The sequence below is a fragment of the Diabrotica virgifera genome, chromosome 5 (genome assembly GCF_917563875.1).
Source record: "Diabrotica virgifera virgifera chromosome 5, PGI_DIABVI_V3a".
NCBI lineage: Eukaryota > Metazoa > Arthropoda > Insecta > Coleoptera > Chrysomelidae > Diabrotica > Diabrotica virgifera.
The window spans coordinates 22,104,338-22,124,662 of record NC_065447.1 but is presented as its reverse complement, the minus strand read 5'-3'; the positions used below and the strand labels follow the sequence as shown (position 1 = coordinate 22,124,662).

Sequence of the window (20,325 nt, the reverse complement as noted above, 5' to 3'; positions counted from 1 at the left end):
CTTTCTGTCGCCTTCCTTAAATAGCAGGATTGTAAGACTTTCGTTCCATTCGTCGGGTATTTCTCCTTTATGTAGACACTGATTAAACAGATTTCTTAATGTTTGTAAGATTTCTTCTTTCCCTTCTTTCAACATTTCAGCAAGGATTCCATCTGGTCCTGGTGCTTTGTTGTTCTTTAATTGTGATAGTGCTGCTTCTATTTCATAATTTTCTATTTTTGGTAGTGTTTCTGAGTTTACATTCGTGATTGTTTTCTTGATATATTCCTGAGTGTTGAAGTTTGCGTCTTTCTTTGAGGTGTATAGTTCTTTTAGTGTACCTAACTACATGTCAATTCACAAAACTTCAAGTTACACTGTCTGTCTCGTACTGTCATTAGTCAGAAACGCTTTCACACCTGTCACCTGTAATCAGTTGGCTTTCACCTTTCTCTTTGTGAAGACAGAGAAATCAACTCAACCACCCACATGCTTCGTGGAATAGTCATATAATGCTTTAAGGTATCTCTCTAAATTTCATCCATCGCCAAGATTTAGTATACAACATATCAATGTAAGACTTGTAGTCGACATTTTAAGGGTTTTAACCCATGTATTTTTGGTGGCTTAGCATGTAGAGCTTGTGAGCATAACCTAATTTTTTATCTTGGTCAACCCTTGAATTTTTTACTTTTGTCTTCACTAATTATGGTTATATGTACTTATTTTAGGCAAAGAACACTGATGATGCTCTCTTTAGAGCGAAAACGTTCTGTTTTTTAATGCAGCCCTTTATTGGGGTTTTCAAATAAATATACCTTTTACACAGAAGATTTTTTTTCTTCAATTTTAGTGTATAAACATAAACGAAGGAACACTAAACAGAAAAAAGAATGGAATAACCACAAAAGCAGAATGGGGGAGACGCAGGTGGTCAACAAGAGATAAATCACCAATCGGTAGAAGAAGTATTGGCCGACCGCGCATAAATGGAGTTACAACGTTCTATAGAGGTATCAATCCACCAATCAACTAGCAGAATTGCTTATAAAGAGGGAGAAGAAGAAGAATATTCAAATAATATTTAAAACAAAAAAAACAATATTTATGATTTACGTGAAAGACAATACCGCAACTATAATATGAATAAGATGTCCAATACACAATTCATTAAATTTTTCACAAAAAAGGCTCTACCTATAAAAAAAATGCACACTCAAAGGTAATATGGCTTATAAATTTTCCAGCCAATCCACATATCAATTTCAGAAAAGGAAAATCCCCTTTGGCGGGTATTGAATGAGTGACATACCTCTCTATTGACAAAATGATAAAAGATAACGGATAGGAAAAAATCGACAGGTTGTTGTTTCTTTTTTTTTTCAAATTGACCTAAAAAACTTAAAGGGAGCGTCATTTTAGTGTTTATTTATAACGCGACATTTGCGTGGTTTCGGTATTATTTTCCCCAAAATAATACACAAATATGTGATAAGGTGGAGTGGGGTAAGATCGTAAACGGGGCAAGTTCGTATTAGCTCTAAATCTGTCATAAGATATACATTTAATTGTACAAGTTAAGAAGAAGAAATCTCTACTAGATTAGTATGAACTGATTGACATAGATGTCTCTCACTCAGAAGTAATTGCCATTTATAAAATGTGAGATCTTAGTCCAGGGTAAAAGGTTTTTTCCATGACACTTGAACAGCCAGGATACTGAAGCGTTTTTTCGACAGGTAATACCTATAAGAGCAAATTGTAACTATTTCCTGCGTAGGATCTGGCGGCCATTTTTATTTATAAACAATTAAGTGTCAAAAAATGGCATCTTTCACTTTTTTTTTCAAATCATTGGAAAACAGGAAAACTTATGGTTTTTTTAGTACAAATATCTTCGAGATTATGGAAAAAGCTTTAAAATGACGTATTACAATATTTGATGTACTCATTTATTGTTAATATAATTGCGAAAAAAGGTCGGAATTGTAAAAAAAAATATTTTCGCAATAACTGTTGTAAAAATTAGTGTACAGCTTTGATTTGTCAAATAAGGGTTCTTTGGTGCTTAATATGTGATAAAAATTTCAAAGCGGTTTATTCAATTGTTTAAATTTTATTCAAATTGTTTATCCCAGAGAGCATTTTTTTGCAATAACATAAGTCAGAAGAAAGTGAAGTTAGAACCATTCCACAGGTGTCAAATGAAAGAGCATGAGCTGTATTTTCAACTTGGTTTAAAAAAAGTGAATAAAAAATGCATTTATTAGTAATAAATATTTATGCAAAAGTATCGTAAATCTTTCCTTATAAACTTTTTATTTTGATATATAAGAAATTATACATATTTATTACAATTTTTTATCAATTATGATATAGATGACATTACTTGGTAGTTGTGCACTTAAAACAGGGTAAAAAAGTTAATTTTTTTGGAAAAAGTTATTCAAAAAGTTTATAAAGAAAAATTGACGATACTTTTGCATAATTATTTATTACTAATAAATGCATTTTGTAATAAAAACAAAATGTAGCTCATGCTTTCATTTGAAACCTGTGGAATGGTTCTAAGGTAATTTTTTTCTGACTTATGTTATTGCAAAAAAAATGCTCTCTGGGATAAACAATTTGAATAAAATTTAAACAATTGAATGAATCGCTTTGAAATTTTTATCACATATTAAGCACCAAAGAACCCTCATTTGACAAAAATTTCAAAGCTGTACACTAATTTTTACAACAGTTATTGAGAAAATATTTTTTTTTGCAATTCCGACCTTTTTTCGCAATTATATTAACAATAAATGAGTATATCAAACTTTGTAATACGTCATTTTAAAGCTTTTTCCATAATCTCGAAGATATTTATACTAAAAAAATCATAAGTTTCACTGTTTTCCGTTGATTTCAAAAAAAAAGGGGGAAATGCCATTTTTTGACAGTTAATTGTTTATAAATAAAAATGGCCGCCAGATCCTACGCAGGAAATAGTTACAATTTGTTCCTATAGGTATTACCTGTCGAAAAATCGCTTCAGTACCCTGGCTGCTGAAGTGTCACGAACAGGGTATATTTTTGTCTTTTTACCCTGGCCTATCTAACCTAGAGCTGTTGAAGAAAGTGCCGGTATTTTACAGCAAATTTGGTGTCTTGTGCATTTATTTTTGATAAGTATTAAGAACATTGCTTAAAGTTTACGTTAAAGAAATAATTCCTTTCGATTATTTGAAATTTACTGGAAAAAGCACTCGGTACTCTGGTCTTGCTACGCAAATATTAGTGCCAGGGGAAAGTTCGGAGCATGTAGCGGGGTAAGACCGGACTTGCGCTTTTTCCAGTCAATTTTAAAGGTTATTTGTTGTACTTTTTGTACTGTTTCTTGGTCAAATTATTTATGTATAACCTTTTTTTAGATCCGAAATGGTTAGATATTATGTTAGAAAAATGAACCGAAGAGCGTAATTAACAGAAACAATTAAAGGAGCATTGATAGAAATTCGGGCAGGCCATAAATGTCATGCAAAAAACCAATCTTTATATTTAAATGTATAAATTTTAAACTAAGCAACTTATTTTAATCTGGCAAAAAGCATTTCATAAATGACGGATTAGTAATTCCGATTTTGTCTCATAGCATATGAAGAAAAATTTCATTGAGTTTTAAATAGCTGTTTACGAACTTGCCCCATGTATGCGACAAGTTCGGAATAGTTACTATTTTTTCTAATTTTTTACAAAAGTTCTAAGTTCTAATGTAAATTGGTGTTTTTGGCAATGCGAATTATAGCGTATTAATGTTACTTCACGTTGATACCAAGAAAATGTTAAATATTTGAACTATAATTTACAAAAAAATTATAAAGTCAAACTTAACGAAAACCGGTCCGAACTTACCCCACTCCACCTTATTGCTAAAATTTTCCTGTTTATTTTGACGAAGAAGCACTCAAATATGAGTGTGGGTTATTTTAGTGAAACAGTACCTTAGGGTGGTTATAAAATAGCATTTTTATAGTTTCGGTCACGATTTACCAAAAATTATGTTATTGTAACGTAGAAAAACTACGTCTAAACAAAACAAGCGGTTGCTGTGAAAAATATGGACTAAAAATGAATTTAAAAAATACTATACTCACCGAACTTATAAAGAATCACTATACAGAATAAGCCAAATAAAAACGGAACATATGCAGTTAATACAGTGTATCGGAACTACGTTTGAAATAGTCGACTAATATAAAAGTTTGACACACATAAATCATAGCAACTCAACTACCTGTCTTCTTTTAGGCTAAGGCTACGGCCAGACAAGCGACAATTTACGTCGCCATAAGAGCAGTAAAATGAAGCGCGAAAATTGGTCACGCGGCGAGTGTAGTGGATGGCCAGACTGAGCTGTAAAATATCGCGAAGCAATATCGAACGGGTCCATCTTCAGCGTCGTGTCGCAAACAAATGGACCTAGGTCCAAATTTGTAGCTCATCTAGCCACAACCACGACCAAAACACTGTATTTACATCTCGCGACACGCCGTAATTTACATCCCCGTCTGGCCATGCTTTTTACTGCAGTTATTGCCGCTTCTATTTACTGCTGTTACAGCGCCGTAAGAGCAGTAAAATGAAGCGGCAGTAAAAAGCATGACCAGATGGGGATGTAAATTACGGCGTGTCGTGAGATGTAATTACAGTGTTTCGGTCATTGTTGTGGTTAGATGAGCTACAAATTTGACCCAGATCCTTCTTACCAGGACCCATTTTCGCGCTTCATTTTACAGCTCTTATTGCGCCGTAAATTGTCGCTTGTCTGGTCGTAGCTTTAGCCTAAAAGGAGACAGGTAGTTGAGTTGCTATGAATTATGTTTGTCAAAATTTTATATTGGTAGACTATTTCAAACGTAGTTCCGATACACTGTATTAACTGCGTATGTTCCGTTTTTATTTGGCTTATTCTGTATGTATTTGAAACCTACAGCTTTTGGAAGCTATAAGTGTAAATATTTTAGTTGAAACGATAAGAAGAAGAGTTGGCGTGCCCAAGGACTATATAGCAGGAGGAAGTTACGGGATCCAGAGTTAACCAGGCAGCACAAGATTGATCACGTAAATTGGTGTCTTCCAAAGTAAAAAGTAAAGTAGGATGTTAGGGCAGTCACTGAAGGTGGATATGAGCTATTACCTCCGACTTCGTTGAACCTCCATAGATTTGCATGAAAGTTAGTAAGTAGTTAGAGGATATCTTAAGGAACAAAGGTGACATGGTGCCAACTTGCGCTTTTACCCTGGGGGTGGATGCCACCCCTTCTCGGGGGTGAAAATTATTTTATTGAAAATAATCCCATAATTCGATAGAGGGACAAATTCTAAGAAAAATTTGTTATATAAAGTTATTAAAATAAATCAAAACTTTTTGAGTTATTGAAGATCAAAGATTTTAATTTTTCTTGAGAAAAATGCATGTTTTTAACCGATTTTTCATCAATAACTCAAAAACTATAAGTTTTTACAAAAAAGTTATAATTACCAAAATTGAAGCTAATAAAAAACTAAATAAACCCTTTACTAGAAAAACCTTTTAATGTTAACTAAAAGTGAGTTATAGGTAATTGAATATATATTTTTTTCGGCAAATAAATACAGTCGGAAAAATGAAAGAATACCCATGAACTAACATATAAAACACGCTGTATTTTCCTGTCACCGTGTCACACAAAAAATTGGCCAGTGCAAGTACATGTAATAATTATTGTTACATGTACTTGCACTGGACAATTTTCTTTGTGACACGGTGACAGGAAAATACAGCGTGTTTTATATGTTCGTTCATGAGTATTCTTTCATTTTTCCGACTGTACATCTAAGTTTTCAAGCTGAAATAACGGGAAAGTGATGCATTTTATAACATAAACTTATTAAACATTTGTCAAAGTACTTAAAAATATCTATCAAACGAGCCCCCGAACAAGTTGATAGCATTAAAATTTATGCACCAAAATTTTTTCAAAATTTATTTTTTAAATAACCCTCTATTTTTAAGATATCACATTTATCTATAAACCGTTTGAAAGTTAATTCCAAGGGCTACTTTACCACGTTGAATTTAATCTTTTAGACCCCTTATTTTTTTTTAAATAAAAGGTTAAATGGTCCCGGTTGCATGGTTTTCACAGCAAAATTTAAGATTTAAACCTTTCTATCTCGGTTATTTTTTACCCTATGGAAATAGTAAAACAGGTAAAATATTTGACACAGAAAAAACTAAAATTTTTGTATATATCATTTTTTACGTATATTGAGTATTTTTGGAGTTATTATGGCTTCCCTAATTACATTTAACCATAAGTTTTTATTTTGGGTCATACCAACATCAACTTCCTTTACCCTCATGTCCTGCCTAATCGTTTCTCCCCAGGTCTTCTTTATTCTTCCTCTCCTAATCCTCGCAGCAATTTGCGAATCAGCTCCTCTATTTTTGAAGGAGCAGTATATTATTTGTCATTCGTGCCACTTCCATAATTCCACGAATGTCTTAGCAGACTTGCTCCCTTTTGTCTTAAAACTGTCCATAGTTTCCCAGGAATCTGGTTTCTGGTCCATCTGCTTTACCTTCCTTTATTTTTTGAAGTGTTTGAACAACTTCCTCGTCTGTTATTTTGGTGACCACTGCTGTCACCAGTAACTAGAACACGACGGATGAAATGGCAGAAAAATCGGAAAATGATAAAGATGCGTAGAGTATAACTAAAGCACGACGGATGTCGAATTTTTTTTCTTCTCGTAGCACTACAAACCGAGGTGGGTCTTGGCTGACTGCACAACTCGCTTCCATCTCGAACGGTCGTCCATGATAGTTAGGTCAGTGGGTAGCCCCATTGTTCTTAGATCTGACCATAATATATTATCTCTCCATCCGATTCGTGGACGTCCTAAAGGCGTTCTCCCTGTCGGGACTTCCTCCCAAATTAACTTGGAAGGCGGTTATTAGGGAGTATGAGTATGTGGACACGGCGGATCTTAGACGTTGGGATTTAATCTCTTGGGACTATTTACTTATATAAAAAAAATCCACTCAAACTGAAAGTAAATTCTGTAAAGCCGGCCTCAAACGACTCGTGTACTTCGCAAGTACAGAATTATTCGCCTACTTGGAAAGTATGCGAGTTTGCGATTGCAATGACAAACAGGGCACTCACACGATGTGTACAATTTACAAGTACGCGAACGTAAACATTTGGCTTAACGACCTTGATAAATAAATCAGTGGCGTGATTACTAATAAATAGACCAGGACATTTAGGAAAAAATAAATCGATATTTAAATACAGCACGTAGAAAGTTACACCGTTTTTCATTGTGTTCAGGATGACACCAGTAAAAAAGTCAACAATAGAAAAATGGCTAGAAATGCATAGTTGCATTTTAAAGTGCATAATATGCATCCAAAAGTGCATAAACATGTCAAAATAAGTGTATTAGGGCCAGATTTTGTTACTCGGGTTTTTTGGGTCGCTGAGGACGAATACGCCATCAGAACTGACCATCGGGGCACCTGGTGTCCAGGTTCACTGCTAAGTTTCGGCTAAGTTTCCAGGTATTCGGCACTAAATTTATGCAACCATTACTCGGGAGTTTTTGGGGTAGCTGAGCAAAAATACGCCATCAAAATCGACCCCCCGTTGCACCTGATGCCCAAAAACCCTCCAAACTCCTGAAAATAACATGCCTTAGCATTGTGTACCAGGCGGTCGGTTCTGATGGCGTATTCGTATTCAGCGACCCCAAAAACCGCCTATATATCTATTTGCATGCATTCAGCTCCGAAAACCTTAAAAACTCCAGAAGATGACGTACCTTAGAAGTGACCACGGGTACAAGGTGCTCCGGGGGTCGGTTCTGATGGAGTATTCGTGTTCAGCAGCACCCAAACCCCGTGTAATCCGTTTGCATTAATTTAGTACCAAAATCCCTTGAAACTCCAGAAGATGACGTGCTACAGCAGTCACACTGGGCACCAGGGGCTACGGGGGTCGGTTCTGATGGTATATTCGTATTCAGCGACTCCACAAACCTCCAAGTAAACTGATTGCATCAATTTAGGGCCGTTGGCCCTCGAACTCCAGATGACGTACCCTAGCAGTGACCCTGGGTACCAGGTGCTCCGAGGGTAGGTTCTGATAGCGTAGTCATCTTCAGCGACCTCAAAAACCACGCCAGTAACAAAACTTGGCCCTTAATATGCTTATTTTGACATGTTTATGCACTTTTTAATGCATGTTAAGAACTTTAAAAAGCAATTATTAATTAGGCATTTCCACTCATTTTTTTATTGTAGCCTTTTTTTCCTGATATCATCCTGAACACAATGCAAAACTAGCAAGTCTCTAGGTGGTGTATTTAAAAATCGATTTAATCCAGTGTTTTTAGTGCTAAATGCACTGGTCTAAATGAATAGTCGCAGTAAATGCCAATTATTTATACATTTCGTTTGACCGCCTCTGCAAGTATAGACAAGTATGTATGTACTTCGCAAGTGTGCGAATAATCGTGATCCCTTTGACTCGGGTCATTTTTACCGACAACAGTTGGAAGACGAACGAGTGGCAACGAGTGACAAATAATTGTACGAGTAACCCACTCAGACGACATGGCAAGTAATATACGCAAGTGACGATTATTCGCCAAGTACACGAGTCGTTTGAGTCCGGCTTAAGACTGTCGTTAAATCAGCAATGATACACGACGCTCAATGTTATGAAGTTAAAAACAAAGTAGAACAAAAGTGCTTATTGGAGAAATGCTTAAATGGATGAGTGAAATAGCAAACACGATCAAATTAAACAAGAATATATTAGGAGTAGTCTCGGTGTGACATTTATCGATGTTGAAATGATAGAACATGTTCAATGTCTAAGAATGGCCTAATATGACACATCGCATAAGATGAATTCCTGGACGAACTAGGGGGAGCTATAATGAAAATAACAAATCACTTAATCTTTCAGGATGATAGGGTCAAAAACCAAAAGATATAAGTATAGGCTAAATTGATGTTAAGAAGGATTCCAACGGGGCGTGTTAAAGCGCGCTTTTGCGAAATAGAAAAAGATAAAAACTAAAGACGGGAATCAACGCAACATGAAATAGCGAAATTTCTCTCAAAATTTGTGATTTATGATCCTTAAGCTAAAGAAGGATTCCAACGGTGCGTGTTGAGGCGCGCTTCACCAGTTTACCAATTTAAACGTCGACAAAGAGAGAAATATATAATAGTGAAAAGGAAAGAGATCACGATTGGCACCCGACGTTACTGTAAAGTGAATAAACAATTACTTTTTGATAAATTCACTGGACTTATCCCAAAGTGTAATCAGATCTTATTGTTTGGGTCCCGTGGATTCCAAATACATGGAAATACATTCTGCAAATGCTAGTATTTGCAGAATACATGGAAATACATTCTGCAAATGCTAGTATTTGCACGCTTTTATTAATTATTGTTCCTCGAGTATTGACTGTTGTGTCCCTCATCATTTTCTCGAGTACGATGTTGAACAAGATGCATGATAGAGCGTCTCCCTGGCGTAGTCCCTTTTTCACATCTATTGTTTCCGTTAGTTCGTTTTGTATCCGGATTTTACTTTCTACTTTTAGAGATTCTTTTATCAGTTCTATTAGTTGTGTTGGTATATTAAATTCTTTCATTGCTTTTATTAAGAATTCTCGGTTTATATTGTCATATGCGCTTTCGAAGTCTATGAAGAGATGATGTGTGTCGATCTTATTGTTTGGATCCCGTGGATTCCAAATACATGGTTCTGCTTCATACAACGATAAAAATTCCATCGCAAGTTCATTTAACCATTCCATAGTGAAAGTACCACGACACAGATCGTATCAGCCCCTAGCTCCGTCGGAAGGGTGGACGCCTTAGTACCTGTTTGTTACTCAACTTCTGTTTTCTTTGAACCGTGTCATTTTACCGACAACTGACGGGAGATAGATAGAGGGTTCAGTAATAGCTTAAGGGTCATAAATCACAAATTTTTGAGAGAAATTTCGCTACTTCACGTTGCATTGATTCCCGTCTTTAGTTTGTATATTTTTCTATTTATCAAAGCGCGCCTCAACACGCTCCGTTGGAATCCTTCTTTATACCGAACCCTCTATTTGTGGCCCCTGTGGAGCGGCGCGTTATTTACCGTCAATTGTGAGTAAAATGACACAGTTTAAAGACAATCAGAAGCTCAAACAATAGTCTTTCAACTGGGCAAGGAAGGTACGGTAAGTGACGTGGTAGTTTTGTGGTCTAACGACGTTGTGTTTTAATTTTCATCTGTAGATTAATCAACCTATTAATATTTTTAACGCAAACACTGCTGGTGTGTCTTGATATTCTTGGGGACATGATGGTCCAACGGATTTTATCACAAAGTAAATGTTTATTAATTTTGCAGCAATGTGGGGTGCCTCTTTTCTTTTCACTATTTTATATTTTTTGCTATTTATCTTTCTTCTTCTTCTTCTTCTAGTGACGAATCCACAAATGAAGGTCGGCTATAACCATTGCAAATTCGTCTCTATCGTCTGCTTTTCTGAAAAGCGTCTGTTTGTTTAACCCGGTCCAGTCGCGAATGTTTTTCAGCCAGGATATTTTGTCGTCTACCAGGACTCAGGACCCCTTTTTCTTTCGATTTTATCCTTCATAATCAGCTGTAATAATTCGTACTTATCGTATATAAGTATGTGTCTCAAATATGCTGTTTTTCTCTTTTTAATGGTGGTCAAAAGTTCTCTGTCTCTTCCCATTGCCTCTTCCCACTGTCCACAGTACGTTCAAAATTCTGCCACATCTCAAAAGCTTCTAGCTTTCCCATTAAGTCAACATTAACAGTCCAAGCCTGGACACCATAAAGAAAAATAGAGTGGATATAACATTTTACCATTCCATAACGGATTTGAAGATTGAGTCTTTCGTTACTCAGTTTCCTCATCCTCAAAAAGGCTGCTCTTGATTTCTCTATTTCTTTTTGCCGACGTTAAAATTGGTAAAACTGGTGAAGCGCGCCTCAAGACACTCCGTTAGAATCCTTCTTTAGTCTAATAGCAATATTGCTCAAATAAATATTCCACTAAACGTATTGCCATACCCAATTTATTTAACAAAGTCATTTATCACACTAATTACACACCTTAGATAACAACATTCTGAACCTCTTTAGTGGTGATATCCCCTATCAGAGACGATTTATTTAATTTGTAAGGTCACTGACACGATGAACGGCAATTATAAATAAAAATGATACTAAGAAAAAATAATGGCAAACTATATGATATTATACTTGGATTCCGCGTACCAAAAAAAAGTTGATTAATAAATAGCAAGCTGAAAATTTGTTAATAGCTTAACGGTGTCTAGACAAACTTTGATGTATTGGGAACACTGGAACAGGGGAAGTTTTAATTGTGGAACAGGTTAAAAATTTGGGACGTCAGACTACGAAAACGATCCATGTATTTTGTGGGACAGAACTTCCAATTGATTTGTTACCATTTCATTAAACTCTCATGCAAAAATCAGATTGGTGTTTATCACCAACTGGGCATTTTAATGAGTGGAACATGACGAACATGTCAAATGACAGGAATCATGTTGGTTAGTAATTAATAACAGTCTGATTTTTGTACGAGAGTTTAATGAAAGGGTAACAAATCAATTGGATGTTCTGTCCGACAAAATACATGGGACGTTTTCGTAATCTGACATTCCAAATTTTTAAACTGTTCCACAATTAAAACTACCCCTGTTCCAGTGTTTCCGTACATCAAAGTTTGTCCGACTAGACACTGTTAAGCTATTAACAAATTTTCAGCTTGCTATTATCAACTTTTTTTTGGTGCGCTGGATCCAGGTCTAAAAGAAGTACACTATGAAAAATGATTATATTAGATATTTATGAGATTGTGTTTGAGTTTAGTTTGATGTAATTATCACCAAAGAAGAACCAACACATCAGATTGTGGTAGAAAACAAAATAATTGAACAGGTAATGTGGGTCAAACTAACTGGATAAAAAGGTGGAATCAGAAATAAAATAAATTGCAAATAGATCAGCGGGATATCTGAACAATTTCATATGGAAGTTATAAAATATTTTAGGATAGATTCAATGTGGTGGCTTTTGGCCTATTTCACTGCGGCCTTTTAAGATCTATTTTGTCATCTAGTCCTACATTACATTCTCTATCCTGACCCTTTCTAAAAGGTTTAATAACTTTGAGACAACCTTTCATATAGCTCTTTGTTGGTGGTTTTTCTTCTACTAATGCAAATAACTGCACATTTGCCAGGCTGCTACACTGACATAAAGTGTGCTCTGCTGTTTGTTCCTTTAAGTGACAGAATCAGCACAGGTCATGATCTGCCAATCCTATCAGCTTCAACACCCTACGACTATTTTCCTGTCTTAGCTTATTAGATTATTAATTAGAAATATAAGGGATACTGTATCCTTACATATATTAAAACTAATGTACTATGGCTTGGTGCAGTCAGTCCTTCAGTACTGCTTAATATTTTGGGGCTCATCTCCATATATGAATAGAGCTTTTATATCTCAAAAAAAAATACTACGAACTATGTTTAAAGTATCACCAACTACATCATGTAAACCACTATTTATAAAAGCTAACATCTTGACTCTTCCTAGCCTATATATTTTACAACTACAGTGGAACCTCGATTATCCGTCAGGGCACCGGACCAAGGGTATGATGGATAATCAAAAAGACGGTTAACAGAACATTAAAAAATTCAAAATTCATAGTACAGCTCTCAAATTTTATTTGTATGTTTTGTTTGACAATATAAGAGAGATTTGTGTTCGTACAATCTAGTCAATTTGTCAGCTGTAGTCTGTGTCAGCTTCTGAATCTGCTTCCTCCACCTCTGTTGCCATTTCAACGATTTCATCATCTGTCAACAATGGATAGCTTTTTGCGTCCTCATCACAAATTAACCATTCTTTTATGTCATCTTTAGGCCACGAAAACAAAACAGTTAAATCATTCTTAAAATATGGCGATAGCAAAACTGTACATTTCAGTGAATTTCACTTGGCCTATCGACTTATCGCAATGCTCAAACAAAATGAATTTATGACTCATTTCTTACTTCTGTAGTCAATACAACTTATGTACGGACCCTGAGGGTTAACAGAGGTGACGGTTAATGGAGAGACAAATAATCGAGGTTCCACTGTAATAATGTATATAAAAAATTATGAGCAATCATTCCTTAGGAACGCTGATCTACATTCACATAACACACGCCTAAAGGATAACATACACCAGCCTTTTTCCCACCTGGGAGTTGCACAGCATGCTCCTACCTACATTAGGATCAAATGTTTTAATAAGTTCAGTGACATGCCGGTGACACATGAGATGCATATTGGCACTATTAAATGCTTTGAACAAAATCTAAAAACATTTCTAGTTAGCCATGCCTTTTACAGTATTGAGGAATTTTTAAATTTTTAATGTGTTTCTTGTAATGTATTTTTTTTTATTATTAATGTGAATAAGTGGATAAGTCAAATTTTCATAAAAACAAGATATCTCAATCTTGAAATAGTTCTCTTTCAATTCCGTCAGGTGAATAAATGAGTAATTCAAATATGCAATAGCTTACTTGGTAGAAGCCCATGAATATTTGGATTTGACGATTTATTAGGTATCAGAACTGGTATATCGACTTATCTAATATTGAAGTTTTAAATATTTGTTTGAAATAATGTATTTTAACTTGACCATCCGGGTACATAATATTCAGTCCGTGAATAACTAGGTATGCAGAAATGCCCACTTGGGCACGTTGCATTTTGCTTTATTTTTCTCGGTATATTCAATTACCTGTTTATCAACATAACAAAATAGTAGGGGGTTTTACATTTGAATCGGGAGTAACTAGATATTCAAGTCAAGTCTAGTCCGTTAGGACAAGAAAAGATTCCTACAAGACAAAGGAAAAAGGTCAAGACCATGTTTCAGCGGAAACGAGCCAAATAGTACAGAAAAAAAGAAGAATCAGGGAAGGACATGAAAGCAAAGACAAGAAAGTAAAGAACTCAGAAATGCTGGTAAAAGTTACACTACTGAAAAAGAAAAGGTTGTAAAACCTAGAAATATGAGACCATTAAAAGCATGTCGTATGAAATGTAATGAAAGGTTTTCAGACGAAGACCGGGGTAAATATTTTCAAAATTATTGGAACTTGGGAAGTCGGGATAGAAGGTGTAACTATACTGCTTCTCTAATTAACATTAATCCAAAGAAAACAGAAAAGCTAGGACCAAGAAAAAATATAGAGAACCATTGGCGAAACTAAAGGATTTATTGAGATAGTGGGTGAAAAGAAAAAAATGCATTTTCTGGAATTATTTCTCCTGATAGACGTGGAATTGCGCCATCAGGTAATAAACGCTCTGTGGAAGAAACTCAAAATGCCAAAGATCACATTTTGTCATTTTCTAATACAAGAGCCACTATTGCAGAAATAGGACATCTAAAAAGTACTTGTCTAGTGACTTATCTATTGCTAAAATGTATGACATGTACAAAAAAACAGTAGACAAACCAGTTTCATTAACATTGTACAAGAACTGCTTCTACAGTTTGTATCAAACACATTGCCTCAAATCACAGATAAGCTTCTGCCAATTAGTAAGGAGAAAAAGAAAGACCTACTTGATCTTTTGCCGCTCATCGATGAAGTTTTTCATAACTTTTACCGAAATTTGCCCACTACAGATATGCAATACTTGGACCCTGATTTGGAAGAGTTTGATGCAGATAATCAGTAGTTTTTTAGTTTCTTTTTCCAATTAACGTTGATGTTACTTTTTATAAAGAAATAAAGTATAAAAAAATGTTGAATTTTTGTCCTGGAAATTTACACTAAGTACAATAAGTCGGTAACTCAATAAGACCACAGAAATTTGGCGTGAATAAGTGGGTAAGTTAGTGACATGCTCAAAGCTCATGATTATGTACGTCATTCGTTGCATGATTACCCACCAATTTTTACGAAAACGAAACTGAATTTTTTATTCTTCAAAACTAATAAAATGTTTAAAATGGCCATATTGAAAAGTTTGTATTTTTGATTTATCGACTTATTCACAGATGGTACAGATATAATATAGCAGTAATTATATGGAATTTTTATTTCTTCTATTTATCAGTAATTATCAATGAGTAAGTAATTATCTCAGTAAGTAATTATCCAATGACCTCTCATTATCCAGTGACCTCTCTGATGAGAGGTCATAAATACACATTACTTCAAAATATAATGCAAGGAAAAATAGAAGGAAAACGGAATCCAGGCCATAGAAAAATGTCATGGATGTGGAATTTGAGAGAGTGGTTTGGCTGCACCACTAATGAACTTTTTAGGTCAGCTGTAAATAAAGTCAGGGTAGCCTTGATGATTTCCAATCTCCGATAGGAGTGGCACAAGAAGAAGAAGAATTATCCCATTAATGATTACTATGTCAAGAACAGCCCACTCAACATCCAACATTTACTACAACACTAAAGGTACAGTTTGTCTCTTAATTGAGAAAACAATACTCTTTTATCCCAATCTATTTTTAGTTAGCTGTATTTTGATAAAAACGAAAATTGTGTCTTAATACTATAACTAATGTGACAATACTAGAATTACTATATGATGAAGGAAAACATATTTATAAAATAGAGCCTGGGATAATAATTGTAGAAGTGAAACATGGTGGCTATTCTGGTGTCTTCTCTTATAATGGTAATCACGGGACTAATAATTCTAAACTTCCATTACTATTATTTGTACTAATTTTATTTGGATTGTGTCAATTTAGGGTTTTATACTCAGAAGCCTTAAAAAGTTTTAAAAATTAATAAATGAAAACAATTTTGTCTACCAATCCCGACTCAAAGGCATGACTAAGTAGCCCTTAACGGAATGGGGCTAGGTCATACCCAATTTACACATGGATCCATCATCTCCAAGCACCCTCAGCCGATTTGCCACAACTGTCAAATACCAATTTCAGTGCAACATATGAGGCTATGCGTGTAACAAGGGCGAACTCGAGAATCCCTGTTTCATGAAAAACACAATTTTAAAGTTGCTGAGTGAACGCGAAGTCAGCAAATTTGATTATTTACCTAATTCAATAATTATCGAAGGCAATAAGTATGATTATGAATTAATAAACCACTGTGTCTTGTGAAGGGACGAACATAAAAAAGGATGTTAAAAAAATCGACCATGTTGCACGTATAGCCTCATATAATGATAGAATATTCAGTGTAACCAACCACAAGATTGACAGCAAAAAATACAATACAATCTGAATGAAACTCTAATTGAAGACACTAGTAACACAATAAGCTTTTTCAGAAATTGTAAACTGTATAACAAACTGTAAAAAGGGCTCCACACTCTCGGCGAAGTTACTTCGCCAAAGTTGACCGAACGAAGTGCCTCTCTACACACATTCAAGCGGTGCAATACTGACAAAGATCCCTTTGACTCGGACGCGCCAGACTGACAGATTTCAGAAGTAGAACGAAGTTAGGCAAAGTTACATAAGGTGACCGTCTACACTCTCGTACTTGTTGAACCTTGATCAACTTCAGCGAGAGTGTGGATAGCATATGATTTCACAAAAGTGGTATACTTAAAATAGTATGCTGTACTGTTTGTAGACTAGTGTGAAGCTTCACACTATGTTCTCTGTATTTTTAAAATTTAAATATTATTAAAAATGAATACTCAAAGTAATTTTATTATTTATTTATTATTATTTTTAATGAATGCTGTGCCACTTTTAAGTGGCATTTAATCTGTCCACATTATATAAAATACAGTTCGGGTGGATATTCACAATATTTAGTCCTTCAAAAAATATACTGATGCATATGGGATTCAGCTTCTTACATTTACTGCACCAAAAAACATGATTTAATTTTTACCCATCTTTTGTCTGACTACACATAAATGTCAACAATTTTGACTCTATCCATAGTTCAAAGCAAATGTCACAATAAAGACAGCAAAATATTATTAGCAAAAGAGATTATTTTGGTGAATATCAACCATTATTTCATTATAATCTTCCACACTAACATGATATAAATAAAAGGTTAGGAGAAATATAAAGTCTTGTTTTATAATTAAATTGAAATGTTTACGTCTGTATAACAGACTCCCCTTGTTGAGTAAATTGATTGTTTAGTCTATTTCATGTGTCGCGATGAGATTTAATTTTACTATACAGAAAAAAATTCAGTTACAACATCACTATAAAAGTTTTGATTCAAAATGTTTGTACAGTAAAACCTCGATATAACGGACCTCTATTTAACGGACTTCGGATATAACGGACCAAAAATTCGGTCAAATGTAAAAAAATTAAAAACGTCCTGTTAATATTATACATTTAACAATGCCCATATCAAGATACATTGCATAACAACGGGGTCCCCGTGGATCCCAAACGTCATATTTTACAAATAATTTGAATAAACCTTTTATTATAGCATAATGAGGACACATTTCTAAATAGTCTGATTTATTTTAAACCTATTTTTATATAACGGACTTTCGGCTTTAACAGACACCCTGTTCCCCCAATTAGTCCGTTATATCGAGGTTTTACTGTATTTTTCAAAACTGCTATGTAGGTAGGTAAATGTAAATATTTTAGGTGTAAAAAACTTTTTCTAAAATAAACATAAACATCACTGCCAATCTGCCAATAATTCTAGGGGTTGATGCAGCTAAAAAAATTGTTTGGTCCAAAATTATCTCTTAAACAGCAACCAGATTTTTTTTAAATGTGTTGGTTTCAATCTATTAATTGTTACTGACAATGTTTTGTTATGTATTCTAAAGTAATGGCATTCTATATTCCATTTGTCAAAACCAGATAGGCTTCTTTTCATGAGCATTTTTCAGTGCGTCACAAATGATAGGAAAAAAGGTAAGTCCGTGATAATATACATTTTAGTGACATGACATTTTAGTTAAGTCTGAAGGCTTCTTTTCATGAGCATTTTTCAGTGCGTCACAAATGATAGGAAAAAAGGTAAGTCCGTGATAATATACATTTTAGTGACATGACATTTTAGTTAAGTCTGACAGTTGTCACACTTTATTTGCAATTTGGCATAAAAACAAATCAATTGTGTTTATTGCATTTATAAAATGGTAGTTTCTTTGATTTGTATAGTCTTATAAATTGTAGAGAGTATATTCGTAGATATATTATATAATTCGAAAATAAATGTAATCACCGACGTGCGTTTTTTTCTGTCACATGCAATTTAACGCGTTAGAAAGAAATCGAAAAACTGTGACGCACTGAAAGATTCTCATGAGAAAAAGCATATGCAAAAATGATGCAAAAGATTGAATACAAATTTAAGTGTATTCATAATTAAAATTACCTTCTATGCATCATTAGTGCACATGACTAAAATGTAAATAATATATTTAGTACAAAAATACCTTCTTAATAATATTCTTATTATTAGTACATGTAACTTTAAAACGTAAATATAAATTATACAAAAATATCATACTGTCTACCTTTTGGGCTAAGTAACATAAAAATAAAATAACTAAATACATTTATATTTAATCAGTATTGATTTTATTTTATTGTAATATTATTGTTGTTCGGCACCCTTCAGAATCTAACGCCGTGCGCCTATGGTGTAAATCAAAACGTAATTACTTTCCTACACCTACACAATCATCTTGTAATTACAAACCAACATCCCGAATTTGGAAAGAATACAGAATATAAAAAGCAATCAATAAAAGTATAGATTCCATATAAGGCTACATAATAATAAATTGAACAAAATAGAAAAAATACATTCTGCAAACAATGAAAACGTGTAAAAGATACATAATAATCGTGAATTAATAAAATTGTTTTGTTTATTTATGAGAGATTAACATAGTGTAAACAACAATGAAGGAGTAAAGAAAAGAATATAGTTTGTTCTAATTATTTAACTAATTAGCAATGTTATTGTACTTCAGGTGTGGAAAATATATTTAAAATTTGTTTTTCATATTTATCACGGCTATCTAGATACACATTATGAACCAAAAATTCGAGTTTTATTCATTTTAAATTAACATGTGTGACAGTTTTATTTTTCAACCTGTAATTTTCAAACGAACGCCCATTTCTAATGTGCACACATTCACATTCAATTAAACAAAAACCGGACGATAGAATGGTGGAATGTTGCAGGAAAACGAAATTAAGAACAGCAGTTACATAAATAAACGGTTTCGTAAACCTTTTTGACATAAGACCACTTAAAAAATGTCAATAAACCCTAAAAACACGAATCTAGGTTCGGTGTGGTTGCAACGTAAACAAAACAACCATTCGAAAATGTGACAGAAAGTGGTAATATCATGTTTTTGTTGTGACAGCAAAAACGGATGCTCGTTTGATGTAATTTAAAGAAATACCCGCATGAGAAGCTTCTATTACACTGAAATTATACTATTACATAAAATAATTCCCAGGAGAAAAGGTTCATTGATAGATAAACATTGAGAAGTGTCGAGGAATCAAAACAGACCCGCCATATTGATAAGCGAATGTGTGTGTTTTCGATGTTTTTAGAGAGAGAATTTAAGATGACTGGACCTACCTGAATCGGAATTAGACTCCAATGTATATCCTATTGCAAACAGAGCGCCAAATTGAAGAATTCTCCACGCCATATATATGTATTCATTTGGAAATGTTGATTAAAATTTTATTCACCCACCACACACTTCTAAACACACAAACACGTATTTAGTAAAATATCGTAGTCGCTACCGCGCGAGTCGATTCTCATATTCTCAATGCCACAATCGAGTTTGTTTAGGCATGGCTAGAAAGAAATGAATTCTCCGTTTTCCGTATTCTCCGTTCGTGTCTACCGATCGGGGACCCACGTGTGATCCTGGAAGTCGAAAGCGAACGAAGCGACGAAGTGAGGATGCCGAGTGGGAGACAAACTACCTGCTAATATCCTCTCGAGCCCAAATACTCGAGAATATGTGGAACTATGATCTGAACTGAAACGTTTTGTAAAATTTCGTTTTATATTATATTGGGGTGCGAATTTTGATAGAATTGCAAAAATATTTCTTTTGCAAATAATTTTATTCCCACCTTTAGTCGGATATTGCTTTTCACGCAAAAATGTTCTCTGATTTTATTTTCCTTTTGAATTTTGAAGTAAATTTATTTGCTAGTTTGGTTTGTATTTCAACTTTCT

The 20,325-nt window shown here is 34.3% G+C and overlaps 1 protein-coding gene across 1 annotated transcript in view; it reads right to left on the bottom strand.

Moving 5' to 3' along the window:
* LOC114332988 (protogenin A-like) overlaps window positions 1-19,977 on the bottom strand; it is a 470,567-nt gene extending 450,590 nt beyond the window's left edge. The window contains exon 1 of the mRNA XM_050651312.1: window positions 19,708-19,977. Within this exon, the coding sequence (XP_050507269.1) occupies window positions 19,708-19,780 (73 nt within the window). The 5' untranslated portion in view covers window positions 19,781-19,977. The remainder of the gene's footprint in view (window positions 1-19,707) is intronic.
* Window positions 19,978-20,325: the final 348 nt, after the last annotated feature.